Raw genomic sequence first — 18,710 nt, forward strand, 5'->3', positions numbered from 1 at the left:
TCTACACCTTGTTACCTCAGATTCTCCAGCATCGGCAGTTCCTACTATCTCTCCCCTTTCTTTCTGCTCTTTCTAATCTCTAACAACGATAATCAGTTGTTGTAAAAAGCCAGCTGGTTCTTTAATGCACTTCAGAGAAGGAAATCTGCCACCATACCTGGTCTGGCCTACATGTGACACCAGACTCTCAACAATGTGCTTGGTCCTTTACTGGCCTCTGCAAACCGCTCAGTTCAAGAGCAATTGGGGAATGGCACTGAAGGTCAGATTAGCCAATGATGGCCAAAATCCGTTAAAGAATAAACAGCAGCAAAACTCCTACCTACCTGCCCGCCATATTAGAGTGTGGTGTGGGCAGGGTAATATCGTAAATGATTGAACTTTTAACAAGCCTTCATTCTTTATGTAAGTCTGGAAGGCGGTTTGCTGATTGGGTTTCTCCCCCACCTTTGTAGCATGGAATGAAGTTTGGTGTGGGTGGCAATGTGATGTTCTGGGCATTGGCCTTATTTCAGACATGCTCCGCCACCCCCACCCCATCACTAAGAACACCCACAACGGAGGCATGTAATAGCCAACCCATTGTCCCAACTCGTGCATAAACCAGCAGCACTTGGATGGCATTTACCAAGTCACGTGTCAACATTCTGCTAGGCTAGAGTTCAGAAAAAAAGGTTTAAAAAACAAATGAATTAAAGCGAAGCAATTTTCTTATTTAAAACAGCAACCATGATTGAAATCAGCTTAGTAGCAATGTAATTGTGGTTTTAGTCACTGAAACAACTAAATTGCATTTTCATGGCTGTTGCAACTACTTACCACTGAGGTCATATACTAATTGCTGTCAGTCAGGGCTCACAGCTCAGAACCTGACAAGTTCACAGAAGAAACTAAATTGCACAAGAGAAATCTGACTGGCAGGAACGAAATACAGACCCCACCCCGCCCCGCCACCAAGCCCCAGATTAATTTTTACATAAACATTTAAAACCCCTGGCCATCAACTCAGCAAGTATAAACCAAAAGAACTGCGGATGCTGTAAATCAGGAACAAAAGCAGAAGTTGCTGGAAAAGCTCAGCAGGTCTGGTAGCATCTGTGAAGGAGAAAAACAGAGTTAACGTTTCGGGTCCGGTGACCCATCCTCAGCAAATATCATGGATTCACAATAAAATTAATTATAAAATACTGAAATTATGGATCTATGCTGTATTCATGTTGACAGCTTTTCCAACAGTATTGCTGGGGCCAATTTTAACCCTAAATGCTAGGGGAGAAACTCATGGGTTCGAGTTTAATTTTGTGTTGACACTGTTTTCCGTTCTGATCTGGGGTCTGACCAGCTCAGTCGGCTGGTTTGTAATGCAGAGAGATGCCAACAGTGTAGGTTCAATTCCAGCACCAGCTGAAGTTACTAAGGGGGATCCTCTTTTTCATCATCTCCCTTCACCCAATGTGTGGCAACTATCACTAGTTATCACTTTCTAATGAGACAGTAGCCATATGGTCTGGTAAGATTATGGCAATTTTACCTTTTATATTTATTTTATGCTCCAAAGCTACTACAACGTATTCACATTTTTTTTTCCATGCTACTCGTTCAGATGGATTAGTGCATTGTTTTATTGGTTTAAAGGAGATATCAGCTACAGGATAATCAATATGTTTTGCACACTACTCGATCAAATCAGTTGACACAATAGTATAGTATCAGCCTTGGTTAAGACCATAAGACCATATGAAATAGGAACATTCGGCCCATCAAAACTGCTGAACATTCAATAGGATCACAGGTGATTCAACATTCCTCTCATCCATTTTCCTGCATTCTTTCCCATTGCCCTTGATTCCTCTACTGCTCAAAAATTAAATAATTAAAAGCCTTAAAAATACACAAGGACTGTGCCCCCACAGCCTTCTATGGCAGCAAGTTCCAAAGACTCACAACCATCTGCAAGCAGAAATTCCTTCTCATGTCAGTCTTGAATTGGTGTCCTTTATTCTGAAATTATACCTCTGATCCTAGATGCTGTCATGAGCAGAAACATCCTCTCAACATTTACCCTGTCCAGTGCCTTAAGAATCTTATGCATTTCGGTGAGATCACTTCTCACTTTTCTGAACTTCAATGAGTAGAGTCCCAACCTGTTTAGCCTTTGTTCATAAGCCAGACCCTCCATTCAAGGGATTATCCTCATGAGCCTTCTCCAAACTGACTCCAATGAAACAATATCTTTCCCTGAAGAAAGGGAACCAAAACTGCTCACAGATGTAATCTCACCTGCACCTTGCACAGTTGCAGTAAGACTTCCCAACTCTTATCCTCTAACCCCCTTGAAATAAGGGCCAACATTCTATCAGTCTTCCTGCTTACCTGCTGCATTTGTGTGTCAGCTTTCTGTGTTTCATTCACAAGTACCAACAAGTGTCTCCATGTTGCAGCTTTGTGTAACTCACTATTAGTGTTCTTATAATGCAGCGCAACAGTCATCGGTTGCCCAGGGGTCTAAGCAGGAAACCTAGAAATAATACTCAGCATGACCATGATGGTGTTTGATACCTTAGCGAAGCTGCGATGGCCTCAGAGAGGTCTATTCTGAGTGAGCGGCTATTTTAAGTGAGCAGTTATTTTGAGTGAGCGACAGTGAGGAGTATCAGTTCAGCTTTGAGAAGGTGCCTCTAGGTAGCAGTGATCATTTTATGACTAAACTGCTCATTCAGTTTGAGACAGCAGAAGAATGAATCTACGAATAATATTTTAAACTTTGATTAGGGCAACTACAGTTGTGCAATGAGAAGTCATTGAATTAAGAGGGATTTGTGTGTCTTTTAAAAGCATACGTAAATGGGGTACTGGGCATAAACCAGGACTCTGTATTGGTAAAGCTTACTGCACATTTTGGATTTTCAAATAGGCTTTGATATTCTGGGATTGGAAGATGACAATGCATTGTTTTAAATCTTTGACTACAGCTAAACTGAGAGAGCTAGCTGATAAGAAAAGTAGAAATAAAATCAAGCTATTGTAAGGATGAGACTCGTAAACAATTTCCTAGTATTTGGATTAAAAGAAGTAATACTTGAATTAGAATTAGAATTGGAATTAGAATTAGGTTTATTGTCACGTTCTCACATGAGTACAGTGAAAAGCTTACAAATCACCACTTACGGTGGCATCTTAGCTGCAAAGGTGCTTTGGTACAGATTCTTAAGTACAAATTCTTAGGGAAAAAAAAACTGAGAAAAATAAAGAAATAAAAAGTTCAGAAAAACAATCTTTCCAAACCAGTGCCTAGCCTCTAGTCCACACCGGGCCTTGACTCCAGACCACCCTGGAATTCACTTCGAGGCTGGAAGACCCCTCTGGAATCAAATCGAGGTGGAAGTGCAAGTCCGAGGTCACACTGAAGGACTGCTGTGCCGGACTGCCAAGAAACCATCGCGCTGGGTAGGGACACTGCCATGATGGGCTGGGAGACTGCCACGATGGGCTGGGAGACTGCCACAATGGGCTGGGAGACTGCCACAATGGGCTGGGAGACAGCCATGATGGGCAGGAAGACTACCACGATGGGCTGGGAGACAGCCACGATGGGCTGGGAGACAGCCACGATGGGCTGGGAGACAGTCACGATGGGCTGGGAGACTGCCACGGTGGGCTGGGAGACTGCCACGGTGGGCTGGGAGACTACCATGATGGGCTGGGAAACAGTCATGATGGGCTGGGACACTACCATGATGGGCTGGGAGACAGCTACTCTGTTCCAAGAGCCGCCACGCTGGGCCGAGATTTTGCCATGCTGGGTACATGCTCAGGCTGAGAGTCTGAGTCTAGGAGTCCAAGTCCACACTGAAGCTGAGACTTCAGGACATTGCTGAGAAGAAAGAAAGAAGGAGAAAGAAACAAAAGGGAAAAAGAAGAAAAGAATTGGATGAACTCAACGAGATCCAACTGATGAGTCTTACTCCTCCGCTATCTTGGAATTGTTTTCTAAAAAATAATGGAATCTGTACTTGATGCATCATCACTAATATTATCTAAGGTTCAGCTAGAAAATAAAAATTGGAGAGAAAGGAAAGGAGAAGCTTGAATTGGAAGAAAAAAAAGTTTAGAAAGGAAAAAAAATTGGAAGTGGAGGAGAAAGAAGGGACAAGAATCTTGAATTGAAAGAATATCATTTATTGTAGAATAGAATAGAATAGAAGCCCAAGTCCATCACCTGACACCAATGTGGACTGAATTCCATTTGAAACTGATCAGCCCGTCTGACCAACCTGTCTATAACCTTCTGTAATCTAACTCTAACCTCCTTAGTATTTACCACATTTTTCATATCAACCACACCTTACTGATCAACCCTCCTACTTTCATGTCTGAATCATTTATATAATCCACAAACAGCAAGGGTTCCAACACTAATACTTGCAGTATCCCACTGGACAAAGGCTTCCAGTCATGAAAATATCCCTTTCCCATCACTCTCTGCTTCCTGCCACTCAGTCAATTCTGGATCCAATCAGCTAAATCTCCTTCAATCACATGGGCTCTTACCTTTGCTATCAAATCCCAAAGTCTGAAGTCACATGACACCAGGTTATAGTCCAACAGGTTTATTTAAAGGCACAAGCTTTCGGAGTGCTGCTCCTTTATCAGGTGAAGTGTCAATATCCCAAACGGGGCTTTATTAAAGGCCTTACTGAATCCATCAAAAGCATTGCCCTCATCTACACACCTGGTCACCCCTTTGAAATATTCAATCATGATGGCCAATGCTTTACAAAACCTCTCCAAATGCAGATTAATTCTGTCCCTTGGAACTGCTTTCAATACTTTCCCCACTGCGGATGTCAGACTAACTGGCCTGTAGTTTCTTGATTTATCCCATGTTCCCTTCTTGAACTACAATAGCATACTGGTTAGCCTCCAGCCCTCTGGCACCTATCTTGTGGCCAGAGAGGAACTGAAAATAATTGCCAACACCCTGTTATTTCCTCTCTTGCCTCACTCAAAAGCCTCTGATACTTTTCATCCTGACTACAGATTTATCTACATTTAAAGCTGCCAGACCACTCAAAACCCCTTCTTTATTTAAACTAATTTATTTACTTAAATCCCAGTGCATCTTCTTGTAGAAACCAGTGGAGAGTTTTCCCCACGATTCTCATTGACTCCAGTTTTGCATGGATTCCTTGATGCCACAGTATGCCGATTGTAGTCTCGGTGTCATGGACAATCATTCTCACCTCACCTCTAGAGTTTAGCTCTTTTGTCCATGTTTGGACAGAGACTATAATGAGATCAGCGGTCCGAATAAAATCCAGCAGGTGTGAGTGTTTCATACTGCAGAGGCAGATTTTGGGAGTAAGGATTAGCTTTTCTTGGAGTAAATAGCAAGGTTTATGACTTTGTATGAGAGAAATATAGACTCAAAACAAATATTTACACCAAATATTCCGCAGTTATTTGATCCATTATTCAACTGACTTCACTATGAGGAAAATTGTGTGGCTTGCACTGTCACTTCCTGTGGGTTTTTTCGCTTTGGCATGTGCCTTCCTTGTGCTAAACAGTAAATGTTAGCAGCCAGCACACTTTACAGTAGCATGATTCAGGTAAGCAGCAGAACTGCTATTCATTCATTGTTAACTATGTGCTATCACTAATTATATCTATCTTTCAATTAATCTGAGAGCTGATTGGACTTTGTCTAATATTGCTCAGAACTAAATCCAGCATGAACAAATTAACAACAACCGGAGATACGATAAGAAGGGATTCAAATGTTATTTTGTTTTTGATCTGTAACTCTTCAGCAGTCACTGTTTACTTTATTCTAATGGGATGTCCGTTGAATCCAAAGGCAAGTTACCACAACTAGAAGCTAATTGTTTTCGGTGGGATGTAAATCATATTTTTACAACAAACAGCTTTGAGTGAACTTGAGGGATCAGTCTCAGAAAACAGCGGGAAAGCGGCTGAGCAATGGTTATCAGCAGATTTCCCACTGTAGATAAGGAATTCAGAGCTTAATGAGTTAAGTTTTGAGAGCAGGTTACATAAATTAGGCAATTCTCTCATGTATAGAAAGTTGAACATTTATTTAATTGATCTGCTTAAAACAATTAAAGGATTTGTTGGGTAGTTAGAGAGAAACTACTTCCTCTGGTGCAGGATTACAGTACCTGGAGGTTTATTCAATTATCTGAATATCGGAATCAGGGCATTCAGGAGTTGTTTTAGGAAGGGTATGGAGACAGATTTACTAATGGCTTTCAAAACAGGATGGCACAGTGGCTCAGTGGTTAGCAGTACTGCCTCACAGTGTCAGAGTCCCAGGTTAGATTTCAGCCTCAGGAGACTGTGTGGAGTTTGCACATTCTCCCTCTCTCTCTGTGGGTTTCCTCCAGGTGCTCTGGTTTCCTTCCACAGTCCAAAGATGTGCAGATTAGGTGGATTGGTCGTGCCAAACTGCACCGTTATGTGCAGGCAAGGGGGGTTAGCTATTAGAAAATGCAAGGTTAGAGGAGCTGGGAAGCTCTTTAGAAGGTGTTGACTTGATGGATTGAATGGCCTGCTTAGGCAAATTGATGGGCAAATCAGGGGAGTGGGATTGGCTAAATTGTTCTTACTGGTGACTAGTGAGGCTCAATGAACAGACTGGCCATGTACAATGTTAGAACAATTACTGGATTAAACCAGAAAATGCTGGGACTACTCAGCAGGTCTGACAGCATCTGTGGAGAGTGATTGAGAGTTAAGACTTCAGGTCTGTGATCTAATATCTGATTCCTACTAGCAGCACTATTTTGTTTTTATGTGGCTCTCTGACATGGTTTTACACTGGAAATGTTTTATTCCAGGTGGTTGCACAGCAGAGTTAGTGTAGAGAACAAAGTTCTAGTCTCTATATTATTGAAAGATCGATAGAGGCATCAAAGGCAGTGTTAAAATATCTACAAAGTTAGCAAGAATGGACAGGATATAGTTATCAAGAAAAGTTTACACACTGGAAATCATATCTCTTAATAAGAAAAGATTGAGAAATGACCTGATTGCGGTTGTTTAAATTATGATGGCATTTGATAAAGAATACATTGCCACTTGCTATGAATCCAAAACTATAGAACTTACTTATGTTTTAATATGATGTGGAGGTCCCGGTGTTGGACTAGAGCAGACAAAGTCAGAAGTCACACAACGCCAGGTTATAGTCCAACAGGTGACCTCACCTGACAAAGGAGCAGCACTTCGAAAGCTTGTGGTTACAAATAAACCTGTTGGACTATAACCCGGTGTTGTGTGACTTCTGGCTATATCTTAATATGAATATGATGCATTGTTTAATGTACACATTTACAAATAATCCAATAAGAATTGTTTAATGTACACAGTTACAAGTTAATCTGATAAGAAATACAGCAAATCCTTTTTTACTCAAAAAAGGAACAGAATTTGTCCTGGGGACTTTTACAATTTCTATTAATGACTTTGATAAAAATGATGAAAGTCATGGTTGCAAAATTTGCAGATGACACAAGGGTAGATAGGAAAGTATCTTGTGAGGAGAACGAAAACATAAAGTGCTGGAGAAGCTCAGCAGGTCTGACAGCATCTGTGGAGAGACAGCAAAGTTAAAATTTCGAGTCTAATGTCTTTTCTTCAGAAGTTCAGAAGTTCTGATGAAGGGTCACTGGAATCAAAAAGTTAACTCTGTTAACTCTGACATCTGAGCCAGTAATGAAGAGAGTGACGAAAACCAAAGATGTTCATGAGCTCAGAATTCGAGGTGAGGCAAAGTTCTCAGGCTGGAGAAGGCTGCAAAGAAAAAATAAAGTCCTTCAGGGATTTGAAAACAAGGACAATATGTTGCTCACCCAATCTATCAAAGTAGGAATGCAAGTGATAACAGAATGAAGAATTATGTAGAAGGAGTAACAATAGGTTGGAGGGAAAAACACAAACAAGTATTAGCATGGTTTTGGAATGCAGGTATATTAATGTACTATAAGTAAGTCTAGTGAACTGTAAGCACAAGTTACGACATGGGGCTGTGATACAATATCTATGTCAGAGGCTTAAACATGCTAAAACATGGTCAGGTTTGGGAATTAAATCATAGAAGAATAGGGATAGACTTCAGTTTACTTTACCTAAATTGGAAGGAAAATGAATATGAAGGAAGGGTTAATATGGACTGGAAATAATTCTTTGTATGGTCTTTTGATCTCTCTGCCCTCGATCTCTCTCTGCCCATAAATTCAGTGTTCTGTGTGTTTCTCTCTCACTTCACCTGATGAAGGTGCTACACTCTGCAAGATTATGATTTCAAATGAACCTGTTGGACTATAACCTAGTGTTTTGTGACTTCTGACTTTGTCCACCCCAGTCCAACTTCGCCACCTCCATATCATTGTAACAAAATAGACACAGGTTTGTGTAAAAAGTGTATACAGTGATTGAAACTGTCAATTTCATCGGAACTGTCAAGCTGTTAAGAGAACTGGCAAGCTTCAAAATAAGTGTCAGATATTCTATTGTGTTGGTTGACAGGTGTCTTAACAGCTATCATAACAGAATTTGAGCTACGTAATTGATTTCACAATCTATCATTAATAAAGTGCACCGTCTGTCCTTTCACAGTTTGATTTGCAGCTCAAAAGGCTTCTAAAGTCTTGGATGTAGGACTAGAAAGACAATTGCTGGTTTTTATAAGTGTGAACACAGATGAGGTGAAATGTAATGGTCTATTTTTGGTGAAGGAGAGCTTTTCTTTTAAATGCTGACCTATCTTTTCTAACTCCTGGGATGTGGGCATCACTGGTTAATATTTAGTGCCAATCCCTAGTTGCCTTTGAGAGGGTGGTGATAAGCTGCTTTCTTGAACCGCAGCAGCCCATGTGCTGTGGGTTGACCCAAAATGCCTTGAGAAGAGAATTCAAACATTTTGTATTTCATCAATAGACACTTTAGAAATGTAGAGCATTGTCATTATATCTCAGCATGGGTATTGAGCTCTGTCTGTAGTGGATGTTTCGTGAGACATCAAGGAATGTGTAGGTGCAAAGTTGACTTAGAAGATAAAAAAGACCATGGTGGTGAATGGACAGGCATAGGTTGACATGGAGGATATAAAGTGCCATGGGGATGGGTGGAGGGCATTTGTTGGCATAGTGTGAGGGGCAATTGTTTTGGATGAAGGGGAACAAGTTGGCATCGAGGGGACAAGGACCATGGGTGTGGTTGGAAAGACGTTAATTGGGAAAAGGGATATGAGAGCCATGGGGTATAGATGTGGACATGAGGTGGCGTGGAGAGTGTGAAGAGCAATGAACAGCATTAGTAGGAGCAATGAACAGCATTAATATGACTAGTATGCATTGTCACAGGGGGGTGTGTGTGCTTGTGGGGTTGAGGGGTGGGAGTCATAAGAGCATGATGGATATTTTTGACTTTATTGCTTTTTAACAATGAATACTATGGTCCATGTTTCCCACAGACTGCTTCCATGCTCAACATAGTCCTGTAACTGCCTCTATGCTCACCAATTGCTCTACAACTCCCCCCCACAAACCCCTCTCCCCACCATCCAGAACATGTCTCCCTTATCAGGTTTGCAGATTTTCCTGACTCTGTGCACCTGATTTATGAGCAAAATTTCAGACCAATATGTTACTAAGCAAACAAAACAAGTGACCACAATATAGTTACTTGAAATTTGGTTAAAGAAAAGGAGAGAGAAAGGGAGAAAGAAAAAGAAACAGCTTTAATCATTTGGAAAAAAAGGAAACAAATATTGATTGGGAAAACATGGAATAAGCAAAAGTAATTCACATAAAAACAAAACATTTATGTGTAAGGAGTAAAACTGTCTCATGCAAAATTAGAACATCCCTGGATAACAAAGGAAGTAAAAGTTTTACTGAAACGGGGAGAAATGTTGACAAATGACAGGTTCAGTGTACAATCTTAGGCAGAATACACGAGAAATGTGGAAAGGTATAAGAAAGATAAAGAAAGAGAATAAGAAAACGTAATGTAAACTGCAGGAGAAGACAGGGCCTCAGTTTAACATCTCATGTGAAAGATAAAACCTCCTACAGAACAGCATTCCTCTAGCATGGATCTTGTGCTTCGTCCTTGAGAGCATTATCACAACCACTGAACCACAGGTTTGGCAAGTTAGCTGTGAATTGGAAATGAACTCAGAGAATACAGATAGACAAATAGTTGAAAATTAAAATTGGAACAAATGAACACACTTTTTAAAGTTTATTCATGGGATCAAAGCATCAAAGGCAATGCTACACCAACTGTGGATCATGAGAAATCTGTAGATGTACTATACCTAGGTTTTTAGAATGCATTTTAACAAGGTGCCACATAAAAGGTTAGAGGGGGAAATGTAAGAATTCATGTGGAAGACGTAACATATTAACAAAAATTGAAGATTGGCTAGTTGGCAGAAAACTGATAGCGTGCAAGTCCAGATCGTTCTCTGATTGGCGGGAAATAATGAGTAAAGTCCTGTGCTGAGAGCTAGGTTTTTACAGTTTCCATCAATGACTTTGATAAAGGGAATGAAAGTCATGGTTACAAAATTTGCAGTTGACACAAAGGTAAATAGGAAAGTATCTTGTCAGGAGAACAAAAACAGAAATTGCTGAAGAAACTCAGCAGATTTTGCAGCATCTGAGAGAGAAAGTAGAGTTAACATTACAAGTCCAATGACCCTTCTTCAGAACTGTTCTGGACTGGTCACTGGATTTGAAACGTTACCTCTGTTTTCTCTTTACGGATGCTGCCATACCTGCTGAGTTTCTCCAGCAATTTCAGTTCTCATTTCAGATCTTTTGCATCCACAGTTCTTTATTTCGTCCTATGATGAAATAGATAGTTTGAACGAATCGGCAAAAATTCAACAGATGGAGAATAATATGTGAAAATGTGAAGCTGTTCATGTTGACAGGATGAATAATGAATACAGATTTTTACTTTAATGAGTGTTCCAAGGTGCTGATGGATTTAGGTGCTCCTATGCATGTGTCACAAAATGTTAGTTTGCAGAAGGTTAATGGGATTAAGAGATGTTAAGTTTCAGTTATGCAAAGCTTCTTTACCCTCAATAATATCAAGCTTCTGGAGTGTTGCTGGAGTTGCACTTATCCAGGCAACTCCTTGTGCGCTCTGTAAATCATTGTGGTCTGAAATCCACTGTCTAAGAGGGTGCAGAAAGCAGATTCGGTAGTAACATTGAAAAGGAAATTGGATTGCATCTTGAATAAGAATGCATTTTTACAGCTTGAGTGCAGTTCTTGCTCAACTTCAGAACTGTACTTAGAGAACTTCTTAGATCTTATCATTAGATTGCACTCAGATCTATTTCCAACGTAGTATCACCGTTGCCAGAAATTCAATTATATCAAGACAGCAGTTCAAAAACTGGTCATTCATTCCAGCTTCCCTTTGCCAGATTTTTTTTTCCCCATTCCACTGACATCCTCCAACCAGATTCCAGGATCACTCTCTTCCCTTCTTTCTAATGTCTCCTTAATCATGTCAATTCCATTTCCAGGGAAGCTAATTTTATTTCCTACGTATCCGCAAATTGTTTTGAAATTTGTTATTTGACATGCAACTGGCTAAATTACTTGTACACTCCTTAGCTCTGAACTCACTAAAAAGCAGAAACAATCACCAGAAACTGAGAAGCTGTGCAGAGGTGGTTTTGGAGGGAGAATAGCTAGACATTTCTGTAAGGTGTGGGTCGGCCTGGCAACTCAACTCCACAGCTAAGGCCACATACAGTTTCAACAATTTTAAAAGTCTTCAGAGAACCCCTGCATCTTGATCAGGCGCTTTCACCATCTCCCACTAACTCCGGCTGAGCCCATACCTCCTGCTGAGGTTACCTATAGCCCACAAACACTGGGGCTCTGATTCTGCACAAACAGATTGCCATCCTGAATTAGAACAGGCATCATGGAGGCTGCATCTTCAGCTTTAGAAAGATCACAGCTCATGAACATAATAGCGGTCAGGGCCATATAAGGTCCACGATTAAAAGCAATCTCAGTAAGATTCTCCAAATGTTATGTGCTATGAAATCACGGTATTAGAAAGCACACAAGGAGACCATTCTGCCCATCTTGCCTCTTCCACGCCCTACAATATCGACTCTCTTTCATCCTTCGTCCCTGTAATTTTATTTCATTTTGAAGTTTTGTTCCCTTTTTACTGCCTGCTGTGCTATCATGTGGCAAAGCAAATTAAATTGCAGCTGTTTGCTGGAAGCCTAAACCAAACATTTTACGTGCAACACACTATGTTTTAATATAAAAACAGTAAACTCAGTGCAGCACAAAATCTGCGGTTCTGATCAGAGGCGGACGAGGAGAGGAACTTCTTACTGGCCAAGGTTATTGGGTGACCAATCACTCACTATTTCAGGAAACAAAACCAACAAGATATACTGCTACATTGTCGAGTCAGCATAGTTTAAACTCTGGGAAACAAACTAACGTTGTCTGCTTATGGATTTAAGCATTGTCATACACAGCTGTGTTCACCACCAATTATGCCCTTGGTGAGACTCAGCAGTGTCAATAAAATTTAACAAGATGGGAAAGATACAATAAAAATAATGAAACAAGCTTCCCACAACAACACAGAAAATGTATCTTTTTACCATTCATTCCTAGGATGCGGGCATCACTGTGTGGGCCAGTATTTATTGTCTGTCATTAATTGTCCTTCAGAAGGTGATGGCATGCTGCCTTCCTGAAATGTTCATACAGTGCAATTAGGAAAAGAATTTCAGAAATTTGGTCCAGCAATAAAGAAATGGTGACATTATAACAAGTGAGGATAGTGTATAGCTTAGAGGGGAACTTGCAAGTGCCCCTGTGTATCTGCTGCCTTAATCCTTTTACATGGTGGAGGGCATAGGTTTCGGAATGCATTGGGGGATCAAAATTGATATATTACAAACAAAGCAAAATCATGATTTCCCAATGTTTGCCATTCCTTGATTTTGTTCTAGACTTCAGTGAGCCCACTTCATATGGCAGATGTTATAAATCTGGTCCCACGTTGCAGAAACGGATGTAGCCATTGGTGTCAATTAACAAGAATTGGTAAAATCTGCCTTCATTAAACAACAGCTAATTGTCAATAAATTATTCTTTAAGGGGGAAGGGAAATACATTAAACTGCACTGTAATTATGTCAATGGAAAGATGTCTTGCACAATAACAATGATGATGTGACTGAAAGGCAGAATAGATTCAAGGTTCTGATGGGCCTTTATCTATTCCAATAATTGCATTTTAACAGTTAATTTTAAAAATTAAATTAAAATAAGTTAAATGTTTACATTTTCATTTCTTATAATGGCAGAGGCTGTTTGAGCAGTTGTCTCAATCCATTTATTTTCTATTTCGCTTCAACGGACTTCCAAAACCTTTTCCAACGTTATCCAATTTGGTATTTTTTAGATTGGTATTGCTGGAGTGTCATCTAGACATACCCACATGTTCTTCCTAGCTCCTTGCTCAGGAACGCCAATAGCAAGAGACATAACAGCAAGTCGGGTCACCCATAACTTCAACCAGGAATGTGAAGTTGTGTTCAAAAGTAAATATGACATAATTATACAGTATCTTTTGACAGAATAAAACATTTTGAATTTAAATTAGAAAACTTGCTTAGCCTCACAACGAGAAGTTGGATTTAATTCGGATTTTGGTTTAGCCAAAAAAAAATAATATTCAGCCCAGTCCAATAATTTTGTCCTGGCAACAAGCTGGCATCGTTCATTATCAAGGCCCGACCTGACGAATGGTGATTTTGTCCGGTTGCTGAGGGATAGTTTGTTTGTAGGATCAAATCTAAATATTATTCAGTGCCTTAGCAACGAGACTGGATTTAATGATTGGCACATTTTTATTGGCTGTTGGTTATGGGTGTGATTAACTTTGTGATTAACTCCTTAATAAAAACCCACCCATCATTTTGTCACTCTGGATCAATGATAGCCCTTTCTAATTCTTCAGTGAGGCACAAGGCGGCAAGACATGGCGATGAACACAACGTTGGATGGCGAGACCCTGGAAATGCTGGGCAGCGCTGTGGTTAGAATCACCCTCCCCGCTGTTTACCTAGTCATCATCCTCATCAGTTTGCCTGGCAACGGAATCTCCCTCTGGCTACTTTGCTTCCACACACACCCAAAGACTCCCTTGGTCACCTTCATGATCAACTTGACCATCGCTGACATCCTGCTTGCCTTTTTCCTCCCATTCCAGATTGCATATCACTTAAACGAAAATAACTGGGCCTTTGGCAAGACCCTCTGTACATTTGTCACCACCTTGTTTTATGTCAATATGTACTGTTCCATTTTGACAATGACTTGCATCAGTGTTGAGCGCTATATTGGGGTGGCACACCCAATCTGGTACAGGCGAGGGTGGAGAAGACCACATGCGGTGACTATCTGTTTTGGGATTTGGATAATTTTAATCATTGTTTTATTACCCTTGGAATACAGTGATTTAACATTTGACGTCCAGCCACTCAACATTACAACATGCTTTGATGTTCTTAAAAGGGACATGCTTCCCACCATGAATGCATGGGGGCTGTTCCTCTTCACTCTGTTTGTGTTCCTGTTTCTGATCCCATTTACCATTACCGTCTTATGCTACACGCTAGTAATACTGAAGCTCTCCCAAACTACTCACAGTGAGCAGAAAAAGCGAGCCACCTATTTAGCCATTACTGTGCTCTTGGTCTTTGTCACATGCTTTGCCCCCAACAACATCACTCTCTTAATTCACATTATATGGAGACTTCTGTATGACACAGGGTGCTACACAGCCTACAAGCTGACCCTGTCACTAAGCTGTTTGAACAGTTGTCTCAACCCATTTATTTTCTATTTCGCTTCAACAGACTTCCAAAACCTTTTCCAACGTTTAATAGGTAGAAGGCAGTCATACGGTCAAACAACACAATAGAGATTCTGACACCGAGACTGGTCTCTCGCGGAATTTGTAAAATAACTGGGTTTGTCAAGGGACCAAAGCCACTATTCAGGAAAATGCAAAAATAAATCCCAAAGATATTCCCTACATGTTAAACCCCTATAACTGTGCCATGAAGACTCAGTAAGATCTTGGTCTACTTTCAGTCCATTGAGTTGGTCAGTCCACTGTACTATAAGTGGCCTCAAGTTCAGTGGATTAGGGAAGGAAGTATAAGGAAGGATTTTTACTCATGATTTATTGTTCCATATCACACCCTGGAAAGCACCCACACTACCAACACCAAACCTCCCCCTCAACTAACTTCCTCACCTTCCCCCACCAACCCCTGCCTCACCCTACTATGTTAATAGGACCAAATATGGATCTGGGATCCATGAAGAATAATCTACTATTGTCTAAACTCAGAAACACTGAGTCAGTACTTGAGCAAGGGACATCCTGATGTAACAAGGTGTAGAGCTGGATGAACATAGCAGGCCAAGCAGCATCAGAGGAGCAGGAAGGCTGACGTTTCGGCCTAGACCCGTCAGTGAGAATATTGGTGAAGAAATGAAAAGAAACAAACATTCATTTAATTTACTGGTTGGTGTAGGTATTAGTAACTTTGATTTTGAGTGCTTCCTCACACTCAAGATTGTGACTATATCATCAAAGCGAGCTACATCATTAGAGTTCCTGTTCAAGACACACATTCTAGATATTCTTTATAATCAAGGAAGGGATTACAAAGGCATCAGGGGAAAGGGCGAGAAAGGAGGAACACGGCATTAAGACAGAGGATCAGCCATGATCATTCTGAGTGGCAGAGCAGGCTCAAAGGGCTGAATAGCATTCTCCTGCTCCTATTCCATTGTTTCTATGTTTTCTTTAGAATTTAGAAGGTTAAGAGATGATCTGATTGAAGTCTTCAAGAGGAATTGACAGGAAAAGACCGGATAGATGAAAGTAAACCATTTCCTCTGCTTTGAGATTCAAGAAGTGAAAGCAAAGTCTAAAAATTAAGGCCAGACTGTTCAGAAGAAATGTTAGGAAGTACTTCTACACATAAAGGTCGGTAAAGATTTGGAGCTCCCTCCTCCACAAATGGCAGTGGATGTTGGATCAGTAGTTAATTTTAACTTGGAGATAAATAAATCTTTGTTAAGCAAAGGTATTAAGCGATATGGGTCAAAGCCGGGTTAGGTCACAGATCAGCCACAATCACATTGAATGGTGGAACAGGCTTGAGGGACTGAATGGCCTGCTTTTGCTCCTATGTTTCTACGTTCCACTGTTTCAGCAGATTCCTTTTTCCTGTTTGTGATGATGTTAAAGTTCCTACCGCACTCTTTGTGGAAAAGTGGGAATGTCCTCAACATTATTCCTTCCTTAGTAAATTCCATTAAAAGAAATCAGATTAATCGGTCTTTCTTCTGATTGCTGTTTGCAGGATGATGCCAGTTCAGTGGTCCTTTTGTCAATCTACTTGACAATAGTCAGAATGTTTCAAACAAGCAGCCGTAGATATTACTAAAAGGCATGAGATGATGTTAAATGACAGTAAGTATTAACTAGGTCAGGTATCACATGATGGCTGTTGTAAAGTCATTTCAAAATGTTGCTTCTGCATATTTATTAATTGTACGATAGTCCACCACTGCAAAATGCAGTTCCTGAAAAAAACCATTTGTAATTGATAAATTATGAAAAGTGACCACCTATGAACAGGAGTTTTTGAGTGACATAACATTTTTTTCTTTTCAATGTGACTTGTTCTAACCCTGGAAGATAAGCTAGAATGGTACAAAGAGAATCCTTGCTGTTGGTTGTGATGTTCAGCAATGATGCTGATAGTCTGCATGACTAAACTCGTGAAGGTCCGGTTTATAATCTGAGATCATCAACCTTGCTTCACTTTTCAGTGGGAGCCCTCTTATTCAGAAACGCAGATCTTTGCAATAGAATTCTAATTAGACAGCCTCAGAATTGCATCAGTAAAGGCACAAAAACCACTAACTGATGACAAAAGAGCCTTAACGAAGGCATGAATGTCACTCAATGATCTTCTAGTCAGTTAAGTGGAAAAGAATGACAGACCCAAAACACACAGCAAAATATTCTAACAATGAGGGGTTAAAAAAAAGTAGTTTTAAAGTTAATGATTTTCTTATATTCATTCATGGGACAAAGGTGCTAAGGCACATTTATTGGCCTTCTCTCAATGCTCTTACTCAGATGGTAGTGAGCTATGGTTTTAACCATTCCTGCACATGTGATGACACCCTCCCAGTTTTGTTAGATGGAGATCTGCAGTTATACATTTATTATGACTGTTCTAATTTTAATATGACAGTTATTCTTATGACGCCACATATTTTTCACGTGAGTTGACCTTATTTTACACATGACTTAATCACCAATGCCATTTCGGAGGAACCACATGCAGATATTATATCATCTGTTTCCTTTTATTATGATATCAAGTTCGTAATGTTTTTCTTTAAGGTTGAGGAAGTATTGAAATATTATGAAACTCATGTTTATGGGACATGGAACATGCACCATCATATCCTGGTTGGATCTTGCTGAGGGACACACAAGGCTAACAAACCTCACAGAACATCTCATCATTCTGTAATTGGAGTCTCTGTGGCCGGGCAGTGCCCACAAACCAGATACTCTTGTAACTTTGCAATGCATGAGATTGGTTAGATGGGCACTGTTATCTTCCCTACATACTGCCACACTCCATTTTCCTGCCTACTCTCAACAGCTCATGCTCTCTGTGATTTCTCACTTGTAAAATTTCACAATTTGTTCTGCAATCTATTTCTTACATGTTAGCCGAAGAAAGAAACTGTTGAAAGTGATTTGTGATGTAATGTTGATAGAAGCTGGATGGGCTTGGATGGCATAGAATAACATCATATTATGAACAAATACATAGAAATTGTAATGCAGATACAGTCTATTTGACCCATGGTCTAATTATATGCTCCATGCAAGCCTCTTCCCCTATCTCTTCATGTTTCACCCAACTTGCTCTTTAAATGTACCTGTGCTATTTGCCTGAACTACCTCTTGAGTTAGCAAGTTCTACATTCTAACCTGTGATAAGTTTGTGCTTTGATGATTATGCAAGTGATATACCATGATGTGACATTACAGGATATCCTATGAATTCCTGCATTTTTTGAAGGTTTGCAGGCTGACTGCTGCAAATTTGCATTATTTGTTTTAAACCTAACCTCATAAGATCAAGTTGAAATGAATTCTGGTGTAAGGAAGCTAGTGCCGAGAGTAAACACCGGCCAAAGACCAGTTGAGTTTAATACCCTCATTCTTTGTTTTAAATCCAATGTAATTCTGTACAACTCGCCATTTGTTAATGTACTCTGCTGCGCTGTTAAAGCCGTTATAATTAAGTTGAATTACTGTGAAGAATAATTGATTGTTTAACCTGCTGAACTTCATCCAGTGTTTACTAAATCTGCAGTGCTTATTACATATGTGAATTTGCATGTTTATATGCTGTTTACAGATTTCTCTTGTGACCTCTTGAGTTTAAATTGTTATGAAGTGAACCAAAGAGCATTAATATCTGTAAAATAAAAGTCTTTTATCAAAGTTCATTGCTCTATATGTGTTGTATTATTCTTGGACTTGTAATGATACCATCCATAT

The 18,710-nt window shown here is 40.1% G+C and overlaps 1 protein-coding gene across 1 annotated transcript; it reads left to right on the plus strand.

The window, feature by feature from the left end:
- The first annotated feature begins 5,574 nt into the window (after window positions 1–5,574).
- Window positions 5,575–18,500, plus strand: LOC109917545 (P2Y purinoceptor 8-like). The gene is made up of 2 exons (XM_020517387.2): window positions 5,575–5,612; window positions 14,052–18,500. The coding sequence occupies exon 2, from the start codon at window positions 14,073–14,075 to the stop codon at window positions 15,015–15,017; it is 945 nt and encodes a 314-aa protein (XP_020372976.1). The 5' UTR covers window positions 5,575–5,612; window positions 14,052–14,072; the 3' UTR covers window positions 15,018–18,500.
- The last annotated feature ends 210 nt before the right edge of the window (window positions 18,501–18,710 follow it).

Source organism: Rhincodon typus, chromosome 6 (assembly GCF_021869965.1).
Source record: "Rhincodon typus isolate 14 chromosome 6, sRhiTyp1.1, whole genome shotgun sequence".
NCBI lineage: Eukaryota > Metazoa > Chordata > Chondrichthyes > Orectolobiformes > Rhincodontidae > Rhincodon > Rhincodon typus.